Consider the following 25,335-nt stretch of genomic DNA (forward strand, 5'->3'; position numbering starts at 1 on the left):
CTGAAGTGGAGAATTCTGGTGGCACCACATCCCCATTAAGACTGGTGTTGTCAGGCCTTTCAATTTTGACACCAGTTTCTACACCCCTCTGGTGGAGGTGTAGCAATATCTCACTTGGGTTTTGATTTGCATTGCCCTAATTACTAATGATGAGGAGCACCTTTCATGTGCTGCTTGGCCACTTGGATAGCCTTTTTTATGAAGTGCCTGTTAAAATCTTTTGCCTGTTTTTAAAAATGAGGTTGTTCTCTTACTGATTTGTAGAAGCTCTTTATATATTCTGGATAAGAGTCCTTTAGCAGGCTTATGCATTTAAATATCTTCTTTTAGTCTGTGGCTTGACTTTTCATTCTCAATGTCTTTTGAGGAACAGAAATTCTAAATTTTAGTAAAGCTCTACTGATCAGTATTTTCATTGATTCACATGTGTGTGTTCTATTTAAACTGTATCGTCTATTTTGGGGTGCCTTGGTGGCTCAGTTAAGCATCTGCCTTCAGCTCAGGTCATGATCTTGGAGTCCTGAGTCCTACTATATTATCTACTTCAAGGTCATAAAGCTGTTCCCAGGGTTCGTTAGAACCTTTACTGTTTTCGTATTTTGACCTACAATCCATCTTTTTTTTTTTTTAGATTTTATTATTTATTATTCATGAGAGACAGAGAGAGGCAGAGACACAGGCTCCCTGTAGAGAGCCCGATGTGGGACTCAATAATCCCAGGACCTGGGATCACAACCGAAGCCGAAGGCAAACGCCCAACCGCTGAGCCACCCAGGCGTCCCTACAATCCATCTTGATTTGTGTATAGTGTGAGGCAAGGGTCTAGGATCAGACTTTCCATATGGATAACCCATTGCCTGGCACCCACTATATTGAGGTGATGCCTTTACTGTAAATTAGGTGGTACCCACTCATAATTTTACAGTAATTAAATTCCCAAAGCATGCTACAAATTCAGAGTCATCCCAATATAAATTTTTAAATAAGCACTATGCCCAACGTGGGGTTTGAACTCAAGACCCTAACATCCAGAATCACATGCTCTACCAACTAAGCCAGCCAGGCGTCCCATCCCAATTTAGTTTTTAACATAAGTTGATCATTCCAAACTTCATTTGGAAGTCAAGATATGCAAGAAAAGCCGAGGAAAATGTGTAGAAGAACAAGGAGAGAACACTGGTTCCAACTACCAAAACTAATTAGAGATAGGAATTAAAATAAGTGGTATGGCTTGAATGGTGACAAGATCAATGGAACAAAGAGAGTGCAGAGACAGACCCATGTTAGAACTTTTATCTTTTGTGATTCAGTTTACGTCCCGAACATGAATTTCCAATGAGTGGGCAGCCTGCTGCACAACAGCAATGTGCTGCACAAGGCATGGTCCTAAGAAAGGGAAGGGGTGTTTCCAAATGACCCCAAAAGTATCCAACACAACCTGCACTCTGGGACAGTGAAAGTTGGGGCCCTGCACTGTTGCCTGGGGGGTGCCGGCTCAGGCCAGGAGTCCAGCTGGAATCACTCTCTGGAGGGAAGCTTTCCAACGGGGGCCGCCAAGGACCCCACTGGTTAGGATCTGGCAATAAGCTCCCAGCCTGAGGACCAGCACACAGAGGACAAACCACGGAGGAGTGAGCCTTGGTGGTTAGGAGGACCCCCCAGTAACTGGCAGTGGACCAACTGGCTACTGATCTGGAAAGAAAATCAAAATGGATCCCTACCTCACACCTCACTTGAGAACAGATCCCAGTTAGATCAAAATCAAAACTCAAACATTCCCATCCCCTTGGTTGATGCCCTGCTCCAGGGCTAATGTCCACACCTGGGCCTGGGAAACAGCTCTCAGTGGTTGAGGCCAGAGCTTCCCACCTCTAATGACAGCATCTCACATGTGCAAAGCATTTTACCCTCTTGAGCAATCTCATTAAGAGCACCATCTGGGGGCGCCTGGATGGCTCAGCCAGTGAAGCATCTGCCTTTGGCTCAGGTCATGATCTCAGGGTCCTGGGATTGAGCCCACCTCGGGCTCCCTGCTCAGCAGGGAGCCTGCTTCTCCCTCTCCATCTGCCCCTCCCCCTGCTTGTGCATTCTGTCTGTCTCTGTCAAATAAATAAAAGCTTTAAAAAAAAAAAAAAAAGAGCACCATCTGGGAGCACCTAAAGTGCTGTCTGTGCTAGGGCACTTGACTCATGGACTTTAGCTAGTCTTCACAGCAACCCCACAAAGATGGGCCTAGGGGCTGGCATCTCCTAGCTGTTCATTAAACCAACTGGAGTGATGAGTAAATGAATGAATGCACTTCCTTTCTGCACAAGACAAAGGGGCAAGTGGCTTGTCAAAGGTCACACAGCCTCTGTGGCTGGGTTTGTGCAAGTGCTCCTGTCTCAGCTCCAGGATGCCTGCTGGCTTCCAGGCCTCTTATGCTGCCTCTCTCTCCCCTTGGGGTCTTCATATGCTCCATCAAGAACATCTCACCACGGGCACTAAGCATTCCCAGCCTCTGGGCAATGGCAGGCACCTGGAGAGTCTGTCCCTTTTCTACCCATGTCGATCCCAGCAAGCATCCCACATCCTCCAGGAAACTCCTCTGTCCACACCCGCCCCCAGCTGCCCGGGTGCCTTCCCTGCACTCCCACAGCCTTTCATTAATCCACGTAAGTAAGCATTTGCAACCATTTCCGTAAAAACCTAAACAACAAAACCCAAGAGCCCTAAAATGTGTCAGTGTCTATGTACACAGTCATGAAAACACACAGATGGGGCTGCAAGTCGGCCCTCGATGTGGCAACAGTGGGCCCTGCATTCATATTTTGCTCTGTGGGCAGCTGTGTGTCAGTAATGGTTTGTTTTTTCAGTTTTTTGTGTCAAGCTCCCCCCATGGTGCTGCTTGACCGTGGACAAGGCGTTGGGCTGTTTTCTGGCCTATGAAATGTGGGTGACAACAGTTCCCTCCTTTGGGGCTGCAGCAAGGATGGCCTGAGCACACACATGTGAGGCATGTGGAAGGACGGGGGGCGGCTGCTGCGCCGGGAGCACCCCCAGCTGGCATTCCTCTGTCTCCCCCTACGTGCAGGGCACATCCTGGTGCAGCAGCCCCGACCCCTGCCAGCCCTGCTGGGGAGACATCTTCACCTCGGGGATCTGCGGGGCAGTGGATCCTCTCCCTTGGCCTCAGCCCTTGCCATAAGGGACCAATGATTGGAAAGAGGCTGTACACCACCTCACCCCCCCCCCAAAAAAAAAAGAAAGAAAGAAAAAGTACAAGCGTTGGTCAGAGGCACGGAAACTGGAACCCCCGTGCGTTGCTGAGGGTGTGACACCGATGCAAAAACAGTTGGGCAGTTTCTCAAAAGGTTCAACATAGGATTGTTGCATGATCCAGTGATTCCACTCCTCGGTGGATCACCAAAAAAACTGAAAGCAAGGACTCGGGCTGATATTCATCACCCATGTTCACAACAGGCTTCATAATAACCCAAAGGTGCAAACAACCCGAGTGTCTCTCAATGGATGGCTGGACAGATCCACACTAAAGGAGTATTATTCAGTCATAAGAGCAGGGCAGTCTGGGCACCTGCTATGACATGGATGAGCCTTGGAGATGGTAGTGAAGTGAAATAAGGCAGACACGTGAGCCCCGGACCCCGGACCACCTACACGAGCTCCCTAGAGCAGCCAAGTTCACAGAGAGAAACAGAACGGTGGCTGGGGGGGCTGGGGGGCTGGTGATCAGTGGGTACAGAGTCGTCATGGGGGCGACAAAAAATCTGGAGGCTACGCTGGTTGTACAACACTGCAAATGTATTTAGTGCCACCGAACTGGACACTTGTGGAGGATTTTAAAATGACCGTGATGCTACATCCACCATACTGCAGTAACAAAGGAAAGAAGCCAGCACTCACCAAACCAACCCTCCGGTCTCTGTTCATCATTAGACCTGGAATGGAAGCAAAAAGATGGGGACTCAGTGCTGCCCCCCAGGGGCAGGGACTCCACACGGCTTCCCTGGGGACCTGGGGCCCTTCTTCAGCCTGGACTGGTGTCCTCCTGGGGCTGAGCCGGAGCAGCACAGCTTGGTCACGGCCACCTGGCCACCGGAGTGGTGTAGCCCACATGCCCTCCCCCGCCCCCGGCCACCTCTCTGGCCACCTCCCTGGCCACCTCCCCGGCCGCCCCAGAGAACAGCACAGGAGGACGGTGCCAGATGCTTTCCCTATCTGGCACAGTGGCTATCATCCCCAAGAACCTTAAGATGGGTGCATAATCTTTAAACCCCAGGAAGTGGGGATCCCCTGGTGGCTCAGCAGTTTAGCACCTGCCTTCAGGTCAGGGCATGATCCTGGAGTCCTGGGATCGAGTCCTACATTGGGCATTGGGCTCCCTGTATGGAGCCTGCTTCTCCCTCTGCCTGTGTCTGCCTCTTTCTCTCTGTGTCTCTCATGAATAAATAAAATCTTAAAAAAAAAAATCCAGGAAGTGCCCAAGAGCTAAGAATCCATGCCATCACGTGTAGAAGAAAAAAGAAGGTTGGCGGGTCGGGAGGGCCGCGGTCCACCTGCGGGCCGAGCCTTGGTTTGGGGCCACGGTCCTGATGGGGCTCAGCCCGGCCGCACCCAGAGAGGACACATTCCCAGCAATTCCAGAAATAGCATCGCAGATCCGGGGGGGCCCCTTGAGTAGTGAGCTGCAGGGGGATCGTTAGGAGACCCTCTCCACTTGGGGAACTGTGGGTTGGAGCCCCAGTTGTCAACTGGGTAAATCCCAAGAATGTGACACCAAAGACAAGCAGGGCTGCCACCACCTTCCCACGAGCCTTGGCTCCATGTCGCCATCGCAGCCAGGCTCCGGGGCCTCCCAGTTACAGCCCCAATCAAATACATGCGTGAGTCACAGCCATCTCACTGGGACCTCTCCCGCCCCATCTGGTGGGCTTCCCTCCTGACCACTAGCACTTTCTAAAGCCCTCCACCCACACTTGTCTCCTCCGCTAGAAAGCAGCTTCCCAGGGGACACAGGGCTCGGTGTCTCAATCACGGCTGGGTTCCCCAGGACCGAGAACAGAGGCTGCCACGCGGTAGGTGCTCGAAATATTGCTCATGGGTGGGTAAGTAGATGTCTACCCCTGGGTGGCAGAGAGGGGGATACACGGGGTTCAAAGGAATGGATGCTGTTCTACTGTTTACGCTGGGGGGGCCTGGGGGACAGGAGTACTTCTGTTATCACCAGTGTTATAACATTAGCTAAATGCACATATGATGGGCCAACAGAATTTTTAGCAAGGCTAGCGGGAAACCTCTGAAAAAGAGCCATAAAAGGAGATGCTACAGATATTAAAACACACTGTGGGGGCAGCCTGGGTGGCTCAGCCCCTGAGCACCTGTCTTCAGTCCAGGGCGTGATCCTGGAGACCCGAGATCGAATCCCACATCGGGCTCCCTGCGTGGAGCCTGCTTCTCCCTCTGCTGTGTCTCTGGCCCCCTCTCTCTATCTCTCTGTGTCTCTCATGAATAAATAAAATCTTTAAAAAAATTAATTAATTAAAAACAAATAAAACACACTGTGGGGCCTCAATAATCTAAGCCGGGTACTGCTGGTCAGCGACAGCCAGCCAGACCCACGGAGAGACAGAAGGTCCAAAGACAGACTGAGATACTGACCGGCAGTCAGGGTATGCCAGGCCCCCGTGTCACCAAGGGCAAAGACACTTTCGTGACAAAATAGTGTCAGGCAACTGAGGAGCCATCTGGAAAAAGATAAAATTAGATCCAAACCTCAACCGGTACACAAGATAAATAACCAAAGTGGCAATTCTCAACACCAAACAGTATCAGAATCAAACATGAGCCCTCAGCTATGACTCAAAACGCAGAGGCCAGAAGGCAGACATATATATGAATCACATGGAGAAAATTCTGCATTGCAAGGAAAAACAAAAACAAAACCTCTAAGCAAAGTCAAAAGACAAATGACACTCTGGGGAGATGTATTTGCAACTCAATCTCCCCAACATATGAAGTTCCCAGAAATTGAGGAAAGACCACCAGAACAACGCACAAGAGGGTAGCCATGTGCAGTTTCCAGAAAAATACATATAAGAGATATTCACCTTTACTGTAAAAAGAAAACTCAAATGAAAACCACACTAAGCTGTAACTTCTCACCTAGCTCGCGTGCCAGCTGGAAGCACAGGCCTCTCATCCATCACAGGCCGGGCTGCGAAGGGACAGCCCCGGAGGGCACCTGGCAGTGCCTTCGACACCCAGCGCCTCTGCCCTCGGCAGGGGAGAAATCGCAGCTCAGTGTGGTTTCGATGTGTGCGTGTGCCCACGACCGAAGGTCACTAACGCTCCTGCCAACCAGCCTCGCTCCTAACAGCAGAGACGGGAAAGGCCGGGAAAGGCCGGGAAAGGCCGAGTGTCTCTCTGCAGGGAACAGCTGAGGTCAGCTTCCCCGGCCTCCCCGGGAACATTCTGCGTCTGTAATGAAGATGCGAAGATGCGGCCCAAGCTCCAGGATCAGTGCTAAGTGCCAGGAGCGAGGAGGCTGTGGACCTCCACAGTGTAAGAGAGAAATACGAGCATACAGTCCATGCATTCATATTCACCGCAGAAAACACCGGGAGGGTGTGGACACACTTAAAAAGGGGGTGACCCTGGGGGTGAGCTGAGCAACAAAGGGGTACAGACCCAGGGAGACGCGCACAGCTTTTTATAGGACCATGAGTTTTCAACTAGATCAGGTGGCACCTGTTGGAAAGAAGTGGTATTAAAACACAAAACCCAAATGGCAGCAAGGTCGGCGCCTCTGCCAGCCCCCTGTAAACACGGTCGGCTCCGGGGGGACCAGGTATTTTTGGGGGGGCTGGGGGTGTCCCCCGGGGAGGGGCCTCAGGGCTCCCTGCTGGAAAAGTCATGTTGGACTACGAAATGGATTTCAGAGAAACAGTCACGGGCACATTAAGGAGAGCTATTTTCCATAATTATGAGATTTCTTCCTCTAATTAGAGATAACGGAACTTTTCAATGACAAATACAGATAATTAATTGTTGATGGAGGTTTTTTTTAAAATATGGGATCCCTGGGTGGCGCAGCGGTTTGGCGCCTGCCTTTGGCCCAGGGCGCGATCCTGGAGACCCGGGATCGAATCCCACGTCGGGCTCCCGGTGCATGGAGCCTGCTTCTCCCTCTGCCTGTGTCTCTGCCTCTCTCTCTCTGTGACTATCATAAATAAATAAAAATTAAAAAAAAAATTAAATTTATTTTTTATTGGTGTTCAATTTGCCAACATACAGAATAACACCCAGTGCTCATCCCGTCAAGTGCCCCCCTCAGTGCCTGTCACCCATTCACCCCACCCCCCGCCCTCCTCCCCTTCCACCACCCCTAGTTCGTTTCCCAGAGTTAGGAGTCTTTATGTTCTGTCTCCCTTTCTGATATTTCCTACCATTTCTTCTCCCTTCCCTTCTATTCCCTTTCACTATTATTTATATTCCCCAAATGAATGAGAACATGTAATGTTTGTCCTTCTCCGATTTACTTACTTCACTCAGCATAACACCCTCCAGTTCCTGTTGATGGAGGTTCTTAATCAGGCATTTGTGATTCTATTTTTTTAAAAGATTTTTAATTTATTTATTCAGAGAGAGAGAGAGACTGAGAGGCCGAGACACAGGCAGAGGGAGAAGCAGGCTCCATGCAGGAGCCCGACGCGGGACTCGATTCTGGGTCTCCAGGATCACACCCCGGGCTGCAGGCAGGGCTAAACCTCTGCGTCAAAGGGGCTGCCCGGCATTTGTGATTCTAAATACTTAGCAGGACCATGTAATTGGAAGATTTTCTGGTCGCCACACCAGATCATCTCGGCCCAACGAAGCCAAGGCCAAGGCCACTGGGCCTCCTCCAGCTCCTACCCTGACCTTGCTGGCACAGATGACCCCAGGCCCCCGGACTCACTGCCCTCCTCCATCCTCCAGACCAGGCTCCAGCTACTCAGGGGATGTGATAAAAACCTTAAAAGAGGGTCATCTTAGGGATATGGTGACCCCCAAGGTACCTGCGGGTCCCTATCGAGCTGTTCTGTTTTCTCCGGGTCCCTATCGAGCTGTTCCCTTCAACGAGCTTTGCGGGGGTCGGAAGTGTGTTTCTCAGGAGAGAGGCGCTCGGTGCTTTTCTCAATTAGACGCAGCTCCCACACCAAGTGCCTGCAGCTGCTCGGAGGGGCTCTGCACTGACATGTCTTCATCCTGTCAACAACCTGCTCCACCTGAAAGGAGCTCAGAGGGATGAGGCCACGCTCAGCCCCTGCAGGAGGAGAGACCGGCCCTGGCTTGCCGGGAGCAGGGTCTGCAGCTGGGACCCCTGGCCTGCCAGCGACTTGTGAGCAACACCGGGATTTTCTGAAACCCTGAAGTGTTGTGTGAAAATTAAAATTCCTAAGAAAATGCTTTTGAATGTAGGAAATACTATCAGAGTCCCAGATACCACCCCCCATCTCCTGCCACAGCCAACAATCAGTGACTGTTGTGATATAATAAATATGTATTTTAGTCTGGCCAGAGCTCCTAAAGCCTGTGAGATATCCTAAGGAAGGAGGTGCTAGGAGCAGCAACTTTTGTTCTAATAGTTGGTCCCTGAGCCCAGGTCCTGACACAGAGCTCCTCAATCCTCTGGAGTCTCCTAGGTGACAGGAGCATCCCTTGTCCTAATGAGGGGGCTCTCAGCAGGCTACCGGGCAGCTTCAGGATGGAGCTGGTACCCAGGAAGACCAAACTGTGGTTGGAAGCCTGGAACTTTCAGCTTCGAATCCCCATCCTCTGGGAAAGGAACACCCACACATCCAGGGTCTGCTCTGCAGGAGGGCAGGGAAACACTCTCCTCCTTACGCCAAGGGCCCCTGCCTTCATTCCCTTCTCACCTGCAGACCCCCTTCCAGATGGTTCCAGAACTGGACTCTGCTGGGTCTCCCTTGGGGGCCTGCCACCCTTCAGGGGCTCCCCACCACCATTGTGACCTTCGCCTTCACCACCTGCTGCTCCGCGCGCCCGTGAGGTCTCTCCCCTGTGCCTCTCAGGCTCCCACTCGGGAGGCCACCTTCCTGTCACCTTCCTTCCTGCCTCTGAGCAGGTGCGCTTGCCAAGGAGGGAAAATTGGGACAAAGTAGATAGTTACCTTCTAACATCTGTTTTCTAGAAACTAGCCCTCCCTCTTTATACCAAATGAGGGTATTTACCCCCCAGACTAAGAGTTCCCAGGAATAAGATGAAGATGCCCCTCGGATATAAGGATACAGCTGCCCAGCCACCAGCCAGTCCCCTCCCTGCACCCAGTGGGGGGAAAACCAAACGCCAAACACTCTTGGCATCTTCCCGAAGGAATGTAGTTTTCAGGCGTCCCCAGCAGCACTCCCGTCCTACCAAGTCCTGGTGGGCCCTTAAAAACCTTCAACCAATAGCAGTCAGAAAGCCAAGAGCCAGCCAAACAGCACCCGCCCTTGACGGGTACGGGGGCCCTAGCAAGTACGGGGGCCCACTCGGGATACAAATCCAATCAGTTGGTAACCCGCCCCCCCACCTTCCAGTTAAACCCCCTGCAAAAGCTTCCCTTTTGTTAAAAAAGAAAACAACTATAAAGGGAATTTTCAGCTTGGAATGTCCGTGGCTCCCGCTCCTGGGCTCCCAGGGAAGCTCCGACTTTAACTTTTACCAGGTGGGATGGCTTCCCCAAACTTCAAAGCACGGGCTCTCATTTCTGATCTACTTCGTTAGCGAGTGACCTAAAGGGAAAAGTCTGTTTATTTTGCCACAGCCGTTCTTGGCGTCGCACGCGGGGTACGGGAGCACCTGCCTGAGAACACCCGGGGTCATCTGGGCACCGGCACGGCCCCTGGCTTCCTGCAGCTCCAGGTACCTGGTGAGCTGCCCGGGTCCCCGGGCCTCCTCAGTTCGGCTTGGCGGCCCTGACTGGTTGAGCTGCTAAAGGTGGCGGGTCATGCTGCCTAGGACGCAGCCACCTCGGCTGGGCTGGTGGCCTGGACGCGGCACTGTGCTAACTGAGGTTATTCAGACAAGGCTCGAGTCCGTTTTCTGGCTGGAAATCCGAGAGCCGGAATGGCTCAGCTCCGCAGAGAAGGGACACTCGCCCCTTTCTGGCCAGACAGCCCTTTAGGGTGAGCGAGGACCCGTGGTGGCCCCGTAGGGACCGGCATCTCCTCGGGGACCTGGGCCGGCCAGACGGGGATGCGCTCGGGGGGGCCCATGGGCTGGTGCTGGGAGTGTGCGCGGCGGCCTCCGACCTCGCTGGGGGGACACTCGGCTCGCCCAGCACCCGCACCACCTCAGACCTCACGCCTTAGCCCGCAGCCCAAGGCGATGGGGGGCCCAAGGCACCTGCAGGTGCTTCCTCAACGGGGGACTGAAGATAACCCGGGGCTCGGATGGGGGCCGTGTGCACAGGGAGGAAGCCAGTTAGGGCACTAAGCAGCCCGGAGAGCAGGAGACCACTCGGTGTGGTTGTTGGGGGGGCCCCGGCTCCTAGGGTGCTCTGGGCGTCACGGGTTTGCTTGTTGTTGCAGCTTTTGGTTCTTGGCACAAAACTGGCCCTGTTTTTTTTGTTTTTGTTTTTTTAGGATTTTATTTATTTATTCATGAGAGACAGAGAGAGGTAGAGACACAGGCAGAGGGAGAAGCAGGTTCCCTGTGGGGACCCCATGCAGGACTCGATCCCAGGACCCCAGGATCACACCCTGGGCCAAAGGCAGACACTCAACTGCTGAGCCCCCCCCATGCATCCCACGAGGCTGTCTTATAATTAGATTTGTTTTAATAAAAGGGAGATACCTGGAAGTTGGGTCTTTTTTTCTTTTTTTTAAAGATTTTATTTACTTATTCATGAGAGACACAGAGAGAGAAGCAGAGACACAGGCAGAGGGAGAGGCAGGCTCCAGGTAGGGAGCCCGACATGGGACTCGATCCTGGGTCTACAGGGTCATGCCCTGGGCCGAAGGCGGCGCTAAACCACTGAGCCACCCAGGCTGCCCTGGAAGTTGGGTCTTTAATTAATGTCCCCTGTACAAATATTAGTGAAACAAGGGCTAAATCCCATTGGCACCTCGTTCGTGTATATAGGTCCACGTGTGTTACACACATGAGACATTTTCTCCACCTCCGGATGGTACTGCTGAAACGAATTTGTAAAGGAGCTCTGTTTAATCAGTTTAAAGGCAAATCCTTGGGGCGCCTGGGTGGCTTAGTGGAGTCATGATCCCCGGGTCCTGGGATGGAGCCCCATAAAGGGTTCTGCTCAGCAGGGAGCCTGCTTCTCCCTCTCCCTTTGCCCCTCCCCCACGTGTGTTCTCTCCTTGCTCTGCTCTCTCTTAAATCTCTTAAATCTTGGGGCGCCTGGGTGGCTAGCCGTTGGCATCTGCCTTTGGCTCAGGGCGTGATCCTGGAGTTCCCAGGATCGAGTCTCGCATTGGGATCTTCTCCGGGAACCTGCTTCTCCCTTTGCCTTTCTGTGTCTTTCATGAATAAATAAAATGAAATCTTTAAAAAACAAACAAACAAAAAACAAACTGGGCTTTCTAAGACTCAAAAAGATAAAAACGAACTCAACTGTCTTTCAAGTTCACAGGATGGGAGACCACATTTCCTACATCCAGACTTTAATGTTACTCCATCCATAATAAAAAAGCCTCATAGGAAGGGACCCAACTGATGATGGTCCAAAGAGATAAAGATGAACAAACATCTAAGACCCCTGACCCCCTTCCTAACAGAATAATGAGAAGAGGAGGCAAACAAGAAGACACTAGAAATCCTATATCCAGCCCTCGTCTCCAAGCTCAGCACTAGCGCCCAACCCACCACCTGCTCCTCCCCTTCCTCCATAAGGCTGGAAAGCACCCAGAGAAAATGCCTGTTTTGCAAAATGAAAAGACAGGAGACAGAAAAAGTCAGTGCAAAACTTTAAATCTGCCCTTGGCCTTGCCAGCAGCACCTCTGCGGCCTCTGCCCCCCGGCACTGCCCGGGCTGCCTGCACAGCCCCTACATCACCCCAGTGCTTCTGCTCCTCCCACCCTTGCCATCACGGTGCAGAGAGCACCCCAAGCTGTTGGGCAATCGCCTTATGAGGTTCAAACTGAGGCACCTCCCACATCCAAGGGCTCCCCGGACTTAAACCACACTTCAGATGTCCCCACAGGAGCCCCAGGGGAGGCTGACAGTGGGAGACAAACTTTTTAGTGGACTCGGATGTACCATATACTAAAGTGAATTCAAGGTTGTTGGTTTAATTAACATAAGCACGTCTTTAGAGACATCGACCCTAACTATACAACTTTTTATTCTACTAACGTTTACCAGGGGTCAAATAAGCTCCTGTTATCTGTTGCAATTTCTCAGCAAAGATGACTTAATGGGTGATTTTGTCTGTCTCATCAAGTATTCACAGGTAATCACTCTTCCCAAAGTTGATTGACTTTTTTTTGTATTTTTGTATTTTTTTTCAGTGATTCATCAGTCTTATATAATATCCAGTGCTCAATATATGTGTCCTCCTTAATGTTCATCCCCCAGTTACCTCAGCCCCCAGCCCCCTATTTATTTGAGAGAGAGAGAGAGCTTGAGTGTCCCGAAGAGAGAAAAGGGGAGGGGCAGAGGGAGTCAGAGAGAAGCAGACTCCCCGCCAAGCTCAGAGCCAGATGACCCAGGGCTTGGCTCCATCTCACAACCCTAAGATGATCACCTGAGCCAAAATCAAGTCTGACCTTTAACCGACTGAGCCACCCAGGGCTCCTCTTCAGGGGAAATTATTAAGAACAAGCAAGTTTGGGACGCCTGGGTGGCTCAGCGGTTGAGCCTCTGCCTTCGGCTCAGGTCATGATCCTGGGGTCCCAAGATTGAGTCCCGCATCCAGCTCCTCGCAGAGAGCCTGCTTCTCCCTCTGCCTGTGTCTCTGCCTCTCTATCTCTGTCTCTCATGAATAAATAAATAAAAATATTTAAAGAAAAAATAAATAGCTTCCAAAATTTTTGTTAGCATGAAACTTTGAAGTTGTGCAAAGCTAAATGATAAACTGGTCTGAATTCATTGCACATCTGTCTTTTCTGAATAAAATACTAAAACATGAATTACTAAACATAAGGTTTACCTACTTCTGACTTATCACAGAGAAACTAAGGCTACTTGGATCTGTTAGTGAACTGGTTTATGCTTCATTGAAAGTTGTATGATTAGGGACGCCTGGGTGGCTCAGTGTCTGTCTTTGACTCAGGGCATGATCCCGGAGTCCCAGGATTGAGTCCCACATCGGACTCCTGCATGGAGCCTGCTTCTCCTTCTGCCTCTCTGTCTCTGCCTCTCTCTGTCTCTCTCATGAAGAAATAAATAAAATCTTTAAAAAAAAAAAAAAAGTTGTATGATTAGAAAGAAAAAAAAAACATGTTTCCAGAAATTAGGGAATCTATTCATCAATTTGTCAATCTAAAGAATTCTGGTGCGGGCAGCCTGGGTGGCTCAGTGGTTTAGTGCGGCCTTCACCCGGGGCATGATCCTGGAGACCCGGGATCGAGTCCCACGTCCCTGCCTGGAGCCTGCTTCTCCCTCTGCCTCTTTCTTTCTCTGTGTGTCTCTCATGAATAAATAAATAAAATCTTAAAAAAAAAAAATTGTGCAATAATCCACAATTTGTTACTCATAGTTTTCACTGGGGACCAAGGTTTCAAAGATTTATTTACTTATTTATTTAATGATTTTATTTATTTATTCATGAGAGAGAGAAAGAGAGGGAGTGCACGAGCAGCGGGGAGGGGCAGAGGCAGAGGGAGAAGCAGCCTCTCAGCTGAGCAGGGAGCCCAATGTGGGGCTCGATCTCAGGCTCCCAGGACCATGACCCAAACTGAAGGCAGACGCTTAAACAACTGAGCCACCCGGCCCCCCACTTCAAATGTTAATTATTAAAATGTTGTGTGTCACAGAAATCCCCAAATTTCCTTGTTACCTGCAGTGTAATGAACTCTCATCGGATCTCCCCAAACCAGACCCACTTTGAGTCATTTGTCATCTATAGTCACAATCCTGATATCCTTCCAAAAACATGTTTCAGCTTTAAGGAGATTCACGCAAAGGATTCTTGACCAATATAGGTCTCTGATCCCCTTAAGATCGGAAAAGTAAATTGAGTAAGGATTTCCAAAACTAACAGGATAACTATGTTCAAACAACAGAAGCGAGTAACAGGGACTAGATGAATTAAGGAAGGGCATTACGGTTTTTATGACCCCTATTTGAAAATACTGCTTGTTCTCCAATATTTGCTCTTCCAGATTTAAGGAAAGCTTTTGTCTTAAAAGATCTACAACTGACAAAATGAGATAAAATATTCATTTGCAAACAAATGGAAACATTTATCTTTTCTCCTCATCTGGACCCTCCAGAATTCAGAAACCTTGTGGCAATTTAAGTCTTTCTTTCATGGCAATTATAGTAATTTACATTAAGTAAAAATCCGTTCTTCTTATATAAAATCTTTAAAAAAAAGAATAGGGCAGCCGGGGTGGCTCAGTGGTTTAGCTGCCTTCAGCCCAAGGCATGATCCTGAAGACCCGGGATAGAGTCCCACCTCAGGTTCCCTGCATGGGGCCAGCTTCTCTCTTTCTCTCTCTGTCTCTCATGAATAAATAAATAAAATCTTAAAAAAAAAATGTCTCTCTCCCCTTTTTTTTTAAGATTTCATTTATTGTTGTGCTCGCTTCGGCAGCACATATACTAAGATTTCATTTATTGGGATTCCTGGGTGGCTCAGTGGTTAAGCGTCTGCCTTTGGCTCAGGGTGTGACCCCGGGGTCCTGGGATCAAGTCCCGAATCGGGCTCCCTGTGGGGAGCCAGCTTCTCCCTCTGCCTATGTGTCTGCCTCTTTCTCCATGTCTTGCATGAATAAATAGATAAAATCTTAAAAAAAAAAAAAAAACCCACAAACTTCTGCTTAGCCTGGCACATAGGCCTGACACAGCTAAGATTTGCAAAGACTGTTCTTTACCTAAAACCGACCTCACCCAAAGAGATAAAGGAGTAGCCAAAGTGGTCATCATTTCAATTCTTCAAGATTGAGGAATGATCATAACTCGGGGGAAGTGTGCTAAAACCATGCCCCAGAGGGTTAATGAGGTGAAAACTAGCAAAAAGTTTAAAATGGGGATCCCTGGGTGGCGCAGCGGTTTGGCGCCTGCCTTTGGCCCAGGGCGCGATCCTGGAGACCCCGGATCGAATCCCACGTCAGGCTCCCGGTGCATGGAGCCTGCTTCTCCCTCTGCCTATGTCTCTGCCTCTCTCTCTCTCTCTCTATGTGACTATCATAAATAAATAAAATTAAAAAAAATTTTTACAAAAAAAAAAGTTTAAAATGTGTTTTTGGGACAGCTGTCTCCCCGCAATCAGTAACTGCATCTTTCCCGACCCCTCTAACTCACTGGTGGTCTCTCTGACTCCAGGTCAACTGATAGGGTTCCGGCCTGGCAACAAAGCAAGACCCTGCCTTCCTGACTAGAGACAGCCAGCCTAAGACCCCACCTTGGAGCATGCCCAGAGTCCCATCCCCTTGTCCCAAGATAACCTCCTGATGCCAGGGGCTGAAGGCTCCACCCCAAAGACACATGGGACATATGTTATACATATGTTCACTCAATGCACATGCTCCATCTCTCCTCGTAAATAATCATAAATTTCCCTACCCTTTTATCAAGATACTTGTAAAGGATTCTTTGGATTTTTTTCTTGTCTGAGTCTATTCCAACATCACACTGGTTCCTTGAAATTGTACTTATTGGAATTATTTCACTGTCCATGTGTCGTTATTATAAATTTTATATCAAATAGAAAACCAGTCTAAGCCAAGCACATGTAGTATGTTTGCTCATCAACTGGACTTCATAGAGAACACATATCACTGTTAAGCTTCCCACACTTACGTTATAAGTTCCCCCAATGAGGAACTCTAGGTAAATACACACACACACACACACACACACACACACACACACATTTAGCAATGAGGGACCTGATGGACCCAGAGCTCACAAGCCAGTCACCCCGGGACTGGGGAACATAAAGTAAGGGTTGATCATCAAGGCTTTTGGAGGAAAGATTATTGAGCAAAAATGAGATATGATAAAGGAACTTTCCAACATTTTAATGTTTATGGGGTCCACTCCTGGGCTCCTAGGGAAGCTATGGCTTTAATTTTCACCAAGGTCAGAATGACCTCACCAAAGTTCAGGGCATGGGTTCTATTCCTGCCCCATACACACCTTGTACATCTGCTTCGTTAAGCAAATAAACTAAAAAATATTTCAAGCTGAAATCTAAGTTCTGTTCCTATATTTCTGAAACCTGTAACCTTGTTCTCTTATTTTAAAAAAATTTTTAAAGATTTTAATCATTTATTTGAGAGAGGGAGAGAGTGCGAAGGTGAGGTGAGGAGGGGCAAAAGGAGAAGCAGGTTCCCCACTGAGCAGGGAGCCTGGCTCAAGACTCAAACCCAGGACCCTGGGATCATGACCTGAGCTGAAGGCCTACGCTTCACCAGCTGAGCCACCCAGACACCCCTCTTCTTCTTTTAAAAAGAAATTCTAAAAAGTTTGTTCATTTTGCGTTGACAACCACATTCAAAATGGAGTCACATGTGAAGGGCCCCTGTCAGGCAAACCTAACTGCAGTGTCAGCCTGGCCAGGGACTTACTGGTCACCCACAGCAACTTTACGGACAGACCCCTTCTGTTCCCCTTAGGAGGGCGACCTCGTCTGAAACAATGCATTCTTTGCAAATAATCTCCTTCCTCCACTTTCTCTCCCTGACTTTAAAAATCTTTTCTACAGGGATCTTTTCTACCTGCTTCTCCCTCTGCCTATGTCTCTGCCTCTCCTTCTCTCTCTGTGTCTCATGAATAAATAAAAATCTTTTAAAAATAAAACTTTTTCTACAGCTCAATGGAGTTCCTTTCTATTTGCTTGATGGGATGCAGCCAATTCATGAATCATTGAACACAGCCAATTAGATCTTCACATTTACTCAGCTGAATTTTTGTTATTAACACTTTGCTCTTGGAATAAACACCAAGATCAGCCGTCAACCATTGCTTGGCATACTGGATGGATCCTACCCTGTCCACTCCCGGACTCCCCTATCCTCTGGCAGAGCCACTCTGCCCTTCTCTCAATGCTCCTGGCCTTCCGGCAGGTTCCAGGACTAGACGTGCGCCCCTCTGCGTGGGCAGAGCCTCTGCACATGCTATCTCCTGGGTCTGGAACTCTTGCTACCTCATCCTTCTCACCTTGCTGGGCACTATTACTCAGTCTTCATGACCTTGAGTCTCCAGGGCAGGGCTCCTACAGATGCAGCACTCCTCTCCCACCTGGGCCCCTCCTCCAGGTGGGGAAGCTTCCTTGTTATCTGCCAGCTGAGCCCAGGCTCCCTAGGAGCACAGGGCATGGCTGGATCTGCTTCCGCTTGTATCCCCAGCTGAGCATACTGCTAGCCTGGGGCAGGAGTCCAGGCACAGGACTGATTTGTTAATGCGCTGAATGTACTGCATGGAGGGATGCCAGCAGCTGTGGCAGGGACATATGAAATGGGGCAGAATGTTCTGGGCCCTCCCTCTATGGCCTTAGTTTCCTCATCTGCAAAGGGTCCCTGAACCCCGTTAGAGTCCTAACGGTAACCCTTGGGACAACAAAACAGTGTGGTTGACTCGGAACAGCTGGGTCAGGGCCGCTGCCACCCAGGGGCCTGGGAGTGTCAGCACATCCAGCAGGGTGGCCCGAACTCTGGGGCTTTCTGAGGTCCCCAGAGGAAGCCCAGTGCCCACTGCCCGATATTCAAAGGTTAAGAGAGGAAACTCAGAGACCCTTTCAGTCCACTCCCTCCCCTTTCCTCTGCTGGGAACCACCAGCAGAGGCCGGGCAGTGGGTAGTGTCCCCTGGCAGCAGAGTCCCTGTGCAGGGCCACCTATTACTGCCCACGTGCTGCCAACTTTTCTCAATTTTTTTTTTTAAATTTGTTTATTTGAGAGGGAGTGCAAGAGTGTGCAAGCTCGAGAGGAGGAGGAGGGGGCGGGTGGAGGGAAAGACTCTCAAGCAGACTCCGGGCTGAGCATGGAGCCCCTCAGCCCTGTGGGCTTGATCCCATGACCCTAAGATCACGACCTGAGCCAGAAACCAAGAGTCAGATGCTTCACCGACTGAGCCAGCCAGGCGCCACCCTCCTCACTTTTCGAAAGAAACTAGAAATCTTGCATGGAGCCTGCTTCTCTCTCTGCCTGTGTCTCTGCCTCTCTCTCTCTGTCTCTCATGAGTAAATAAATAAAATCTTAAAAAAAAAAAAAAACTTAAAAAAAAAAAGAAACTGGAAATCTCCATTTTTACACAAAAGCTTTCTATTTTAAATATGAGCGCCCTATTCAAAATATCCCACATGAAAGATCTGTTTGAACTGTACAAGTCAAAACAAATCATGCCTGCAACCCCAGGGCAGCCCAGCTTATGATGAGGGGTTGAGCATCCCCCACAGTGGGCAGGACACGGGGGCCAGGGATTGACACGGGACTGTGCTTTGTCATTAGGGAACCCCAACCAGTGCTGGGCTCTCCTTCCCTCAGGCCAGTACCTCAAGCTTGTTTCCAGAAGAGTAAAGCCAGGATTATGATGGGGACAAAATTAAGCCTGGCTTCTCTCTCCCCACCCCGGCTTACTGCTTCCTGGTTTCTCCCACAAGCCAGATCGAGCTTGTGCCTCAGCAGGGGAGCAATATGTGTCACCCCAAAATGTATCTCTTTGGCATATGCATTATCTTAGGCTGATTATCTTTAAGAAACAGAAGACTCAAGAGGTTTTTCTTCTTGACTTTCCCTGTAACTGCATCAAAGGATTCAGAGAGGACCTGTTCCAGGAAGGAGCGATCACCATGGCATCATACTCTGAACTGGGTGTAGTAGACAGAGAGGAATTTTGCAAAGTCTGTTAAAATTCCTCTTGAAGTCTCTGTTTCAGATGGCCCGGCAAACACTTGCTTACTGAATATTTACTCTTTCTGTTCTTTCTGTGAATGGCCTTCCTTCCCCTTTGAAGCCTAACACCCTTACCCTTTCTCCTTGGTCCAGAATGGCATATATACCCCATTTTGCCTGTCTTTGGAATCTCTCATGTTTATGTGGTATCCCTGCTTGTATGTAATTAAATGTTATTTTCTCCCGTTAATCTATCCATTTAATTCTTCTTTTTTTTTATTTTTTTTATTTATGATAGTCACAGAGAGAGAGAGAGAGAGGCAGAGACACAGGCAGAGGGAGAAGCAGGCTCCATGCACCGGGAGCCAGATGTGGGATTAGATCCCGGGTCTCCAGGATCGCGCCCTGGGCCAAAGGCAGGCGCTAAACCGCTGCGCCACCCAGGGATCCCTATCCATTTAATTCTTAAACCAGGGACACCTGGGTGGCTCAGCGGTTGAGCAGCTACCTTTGTGATCCCGGGGTCCTGGGACTGAGTCCCCCATCAGGCTTCTCCCTCTGTCTCTGCCTCTCTAATAAATAAATAAAATTAAAAAAGAAATTCTTAGACCAGCTGGAAGAAACTTGGAGGATTGCGGGGGAGTTTTTCCTCCCCAACACGTCAAAGCCTTTCCTAGCAGCTCCCCATCCCCAGGAACATCTTCTTCCTGGATTATTTGTGTGACTATCTCCCTCACCTGCATCATTTTTGCTCAAAGGTCACTTCTGCATGAGGCCAACCCAGGCCACTGTATTTATAAGACCGAACTGCAAGCTCTGCCCTACATCCTTATCTCACACTGCTCTGCCTTTTCCACACCCTCTCCCCTTGCACACTCTGTGAAAGGCAAGGAGAATGCCACACGCAGCCAGGGCTACCAGAAGCTGGGAGAGGCATACGCAGAGGCTGCCAATGCTTCAATTTGGTTTCTGGCTCCAAACTGCAAGACAACGAATGTTTAAGCCACCCAGTCTGTGGGGCTTTGTAATGGCAGCCCCTGGAAATGAATAGAGATTTTGGAGGGTATTTTTGAGGTCCTCCAGAAGAGAGAAATTCACCCAAATCTATAGGTGTTGGCGTGAAGCTGATGGCAACTATTTGGTTGGGCTTCTCAGCCTCCAGAGGTTGCTAGAAGTTCAATCTGAAATTTTATGAGAAGTCCTGGCAAAGCACATTTTTAAGAAACCTATATGGACCATCACTATTCTTTCTGCCCTTACATAAATAATCAGGCCAAGTTTGCTAAAACTGGACTTATTTTACAAACGAATTAGTCTCAATTTGGCTATCTTTGATGAAAATAAGGGTGATTTGAGAGAAAAATTATGTTTCAATAATACACCTTTGTGGATGTTAGATTCTAGTTCTTTTTTTTTTTAAGATTTTATTTATGTATTCATAAGAGACACATAGAGAGAGAGAGAGGCAGAGACACAGGCAGAGGAGAAGCAGGCTCCATGCAGGAGCCTGATGTGAGACTCAATCCCGGGATTCCAGGATCACACCCTGGGCCGAAGGTAAGCGCTAAACAGCTGAGCCACCCAGGGATCCCCTAGATTCTAGTTCTGATGAATTATCTCTGAGTATTTGTTGTTTGCCTATAAAAACGGGGTGGATCCTGAATTCTCTGGTTTCCTCAAACATTGGTTATGACTCTCAGAACTAAAGTGTCCCATTTTCTCCCATACTTCAACTTGAAACCACTGACAACTAAAACCATCTTTTTTTTTTTTTTCATGAAGCCTTGAAGATGGAAGCCTGACGATTTGAGGTAAACTTCAGAGAAACTGCCACAACAGCTCATGTTTAAACAATCTTCCTGTCTATTGCTGTGGGGACCACTCAGAAACATTGCCAGGGACATTCAAACTACAGGCTAGGGAAAAGTTGTCAGCCCTCACTCCATCTGAACATGCTCAAGCATCTAGAAATCTTCTAGAAATCTAGAAATCTTCTCCCTGGCAGCACTCAGGACTGACACTGGGTTTATGATTTGCTCCAGCCATTAATCTGTGTTTTTCTTTTGTTTCCATAGAAATACCTCTTACTAATTACCTGATTGCTTGCACAATATAGGGCTAACTTTGAGCGCCCACCTGCCTCCTGAAATGAGACACCTGTTTAACTGAAGTAGCCTATTTTTTTTTTAAAGTAGCCTATTTTCAAGACTAAGACTGGTTCATGAAATATGGAGCAAACTTCTTACAACAAAACACAACAGTTAAACTCCAGCTAAGAGGAAACGATGTTGGTCTAAGGAAAAAAAAAAACAAAACTGTCAAAAGGGAAAAGTGTTCATTCATAACCACATCACGGGACTTTCGTTATGCTGTGGTGGCCCATTAACAAACCATCCCCAGTACTTGCTCATGGGGCTATTTGGAAGGAGAGGAGATTCTGACCTTAGAGAAAGGAAGACCCCCCCCCCCCAAAAAAAAAAAACCCACACCAAATCCACAAAAGAGCTGGGATCACCCAAAGCTTAGATGATGGCACACCCAGAGCACAGACCTCCCTTGACCACTTTCTGAAAAAGAATTTGCTAAGCTGTTCTTGTAAGCCCCTGAAGGAAGGACCTCAAGGTGTTATTCAGGAGACAATCCCACTAAGGGATGATTAGAACTACTAGGGGTTGTTCGCTTTGCTCGGTAATCCTCAATCTCTTTTACTTGGAAAGATAATTCCATGGTCAGAGTTTCACAAACTTTAGCTTCTTCAGGTAACTTGTCTGATTGCTGGATATGTTACCTGAAGCCCTTCTCCATACACGACCACGCTGACTCCATAGCTATGCCCATAATCAATTTCTCCAAGGAGCCCAACTTCACGGCAACCTATGTGGTCAAAATACTTAATGGAGGAGCAGCCTGGGTGGCTCAGCAGTTTAGCGCTGCCTTTGGCCCAGGGTGTGATCCTGGAGACCCGAGATCAAGTGTCGCATCGGGCTCCCTGCATGGAGCCTGCTTCTCCCTCTGCCTGTGTCCCTGCCTCTCTCTCTCGTCTCTTGTGAATAAATAAATAAAATCTTAAAAAAAAAAAAAAAACTTAACGGAGCATTCTGTGTACCCTGTTTCTTTTTAACATCCCCTATAGTGTCCCCTGTAGTGACCTTAGGAGGCTCACATAAGGGCACTGGAACCTATGGTCATAAAAACTGAACACTCTATAACAGACATTGACTACTTGTTTGCTTAACATAACCCATTTCCTGGAACACCGTCTCTTTTTTTAGTTCAGCAAAGAAGGACTAATCAGTCTTCAGGTTACACTACCTCTTGCCTATGTACAGATTGGAGGTCACAAAATAGTACCTACCTCAAGGGGATCTCTTCCCCTTCACAGGCACGTGATATGAATTTCACGTGGACGCTGCCTTCTACTGATCCCTGACTTGACCAGGTTTTTTGTTTTGTTTTGTTTTTTAAATCATAAGAGATTCTTTTTTTTTATGTTTTTTTTTATTTTTTTAATTTTTATTTTTTTATTTATGATAGTCACAGAGAGAGAGAGAGAGAGGCAGAGACACAGGCAGAGAAAGAAGCAGGCTCCATGCACCGGGAGCCCGACGTGGGATTCGATCCCCGGTCTCCAGGATCGTGCCCTGGGCCAAAGGCAGGCACCAAACCACTGCACCACCCAGAGATCCCTTGACCAGGTTTTAAACAAGATCTCCCACACTAAAAAGCTTAATTTTCCAAACATGTCCAGAATCCCTCTGAGCCCCAATGGGATATGTATTTGTCTGTGGGTCAACTGATTAGCCTCGGGCCTACGAACGCTGGGACAGAGGTGGACAGGAGTTTCTCATTTACTAGGCCACCTAATCCCTTCTTTCTTTCTCTGTAATTCCAAGGATGTTCAGCATTGGGCCAGCTCTTTTTTCCCCAGAACTAAAAAGTCTATATTGAATGGTGACATGATCGGGGGAGAAGTGCAGGATTATCTACCAGGGTGTCCGGACGATGGAACAGGCTCTTTCTTTGGAAGAACTTTACTACCCCGGTGAGGAGTGGCAGCCCATGAACATAAGATTAGAAACCTCTCTGTATCTTTGGGATTATTTGTTAACGAAACTGTTTCAGCTATAGCAGCTCAAGAGGAGGACTTAGGACTCTTTAGCCAGAATAGTTTTAGATAACAGAAGTGTTATAGGTTATAGTTTAGCAGAACAAGGAAAGATTTGTATGTTAACTAATTCATCAGCTGGCACATATATTAATCCTTCTTCAGAAGTGGAAGTTCCACTTGACAAAATAAAGACAACAGGCTACTTGGTTGCAACAAATCGCTGAGTTCCCAGTCTCAGATTTGGACTGCTTTTCCAGATTATTTTCTAGGATTCTCCAAGGATTTAGGTCAATCTTCCTAGGATTATTTACTCAAATGTGGAACTTTCCAGATTCCTAATTCTCCTTCTTTGCTACTTAATCACAAAATGCGGTACAAAACGTACCAAAGCTATCACCCAAAGTACAGGGGTGCCTGGGTGCTCAGTTGGTTAAGCGTCTGCCTTTGGCTCAAGTCATGATCTCAAAGTCCTGGAATAGGGACCCATGGTGGGCTCCCTGCTTGTACTCTGTCCCTCTCTCAAAATAAAGAAAATCTTAAATAAAGAAAAATAAAAGTACAAAAATTCTAGTAATGCAGAATGTAGGGTTTTAAGCCAGAACTAAGGAATGTTTCCAGTTAAGGGCAGAAAGGATCCGTTCCTCTCACCCCAATCTCAGCCCGATTTCAGCAGGAAATAGCCAGAGTGGTCATCATGCGGATTTGCTCATGAACAAGGACTGATTAAAGACAGTAGGGACAGAAAACAGTAACTAGAGTTAACAGGGCAACCATGGCAGCTGCAGCTTCCTTACCCAAACCTGCTTGTTCTGGGAATGCTATCGGCCGCCACGTTCCTGTAGGGTACTACTCTCGCCTGACACCATGATAACCGAGAGTTAATTTATGTTTTTTGGAGACTCAAGTTTTCATCAAGAAGCCAACCAGAGGGATCCCTGGGTGGCGCAGCGGTTTGGCGCCTGCCTTTGGCCCAGGGCGCGATCCTGGAGACCCGGGATCGAATCCCACATCGGGCTCCCGGTGCATGGAGCCTGCTTCTCCCTCTGCCTGTGTCTCTGCCTCTCTCTCTCTCACTGTGTGCCTATCATAAATAAATAAAAAAAAAAAAAAAAAAAAAAAAAGAAGCCAACCAGAGGGCCGCCTGGGTGGCTCACTGGTTGAGCATCTCATGATCCCAGGGTCCTGGGATCGAGTCCCACATCAGGTACCCCGCAAGGAGCCTGCTTCTCCCTCTGCCTGTGTCTCTGCCTCTCCTTCTATGTCTCATGAATAGATAAAATAAAATCTTTAAAATAAATTTAAAAAAAAAAAAAAAAAGAAGAAGAAGCCTGCCAGAACTGCTCGGGACCACTGACCTCCCCTCAGAGCCCAACAAAATGAAACAAGCCCTCCCTGACCCAGTAACTTGCTTTATCTGGTTTTGAGTCACACAGCGACTCTCCCCTTTACCCAGACCCTTTCCCATTTGCATTTAAACCCTGGCTGTCCACCTCGGGGCTGTTCCCAGCTCCTCACCTCCTCCCCTGTCTGCCTCTCACATAAACCTTCTCCTTACTGCACACTGCTGGCTCAGTGATGGGTTGTGCTGTGCATTGGGCCTGTGATCTTGGGTTCAGTTACAGGATCAAGTGGAGTGACGGGGCTGCCCCTGCTCTCTGCTGCTCCAGAGGGCTGTGGGGATGGTCACGGGCTCTGGGGCCTGAGGATGACGACCCCGGAGCAGCAGCTCTCCAGGTGTCACACCACCCAGTGGGCGTGGGGAGCCCACTCTGTCTTGTTTTAGGTTACCCTCCGGCCCCAAGGGGCCACGACTGCTGCAGAGGGGCCTTGTCCACTCCCCTCTTCCCTCCTCGCCCACGGCTGCGGTGTCCGGGCTCACCACTCATGTGACCCAGGCCTGGCCTAAGCAGCTTCCCCAGCCCAGCTGGGAATGTGTCTTATTCCGGATTAGCCCACTTCTGCGCCGGGGCCCCTCGGGGTGGGCCATCTGTGCAGGCACATTGGGAAGCCCGGGCCCACGGCCCTCCGCCTCAACCTCTGTGTGGCGGATTTGTGAGGTTCGGAGATGAGTCCCTTCAGGAAAAGTCACAGACTGGCAGCCCGAGGCCAAATCATCCCTTAAGCATATTCCACTTGACCTTGTGGTGTGTTGGCAACACGGGAGGTCTCTGGCTTCTCGTGAGTAACTGGAAATTCTGGCCATGCGAGGCCCGAGTCCCCGGTGATAACC

General features: G+C 48.9%; 1 protein-coding gene across 4 annotated transcripts in view; it reads right to left on the reverse strand.

Moving 5' to 3' along the window:
- SERHL2 (serine hydrolase like 2) overlaps window positions 1–25,335 on the reverse strand; it is a 37,096-nt gene that overhangs the window by 4,577 nt on the left and 7,184 nt on the right. For all 4 annotated transcript variants that reach the window (XM_038550325.1, XM_038550326.1, XM_038550328.1 and 1 more), the window contains one exon: window positions 3,904–3,938. In XM_038550325.1, coding sequence (XP_038406253.1) covers window positions 3,904–3,938 — 35 coding nt within the window. The remainder of the gene's footprint in view (window positions 1–3,903; window positions 3,939–25,335) is intronic.

Source organism: Canis lupus, chromosome 10, assembly GCF_011100685.1.
Source record: "Canis lupus familiaris isolate Mischka breed German Shepherd chromosome 10, alternate assembly UU_Cfam_GSD_1.0, whole genome shotgun sequence".
Classification (NCBI taxonomy): domain Eukaryota; kingdom Metazoa; phylum Chordata; class Mammalia; order Carnivora; family Canidae; genus Canis; species Canis lupus.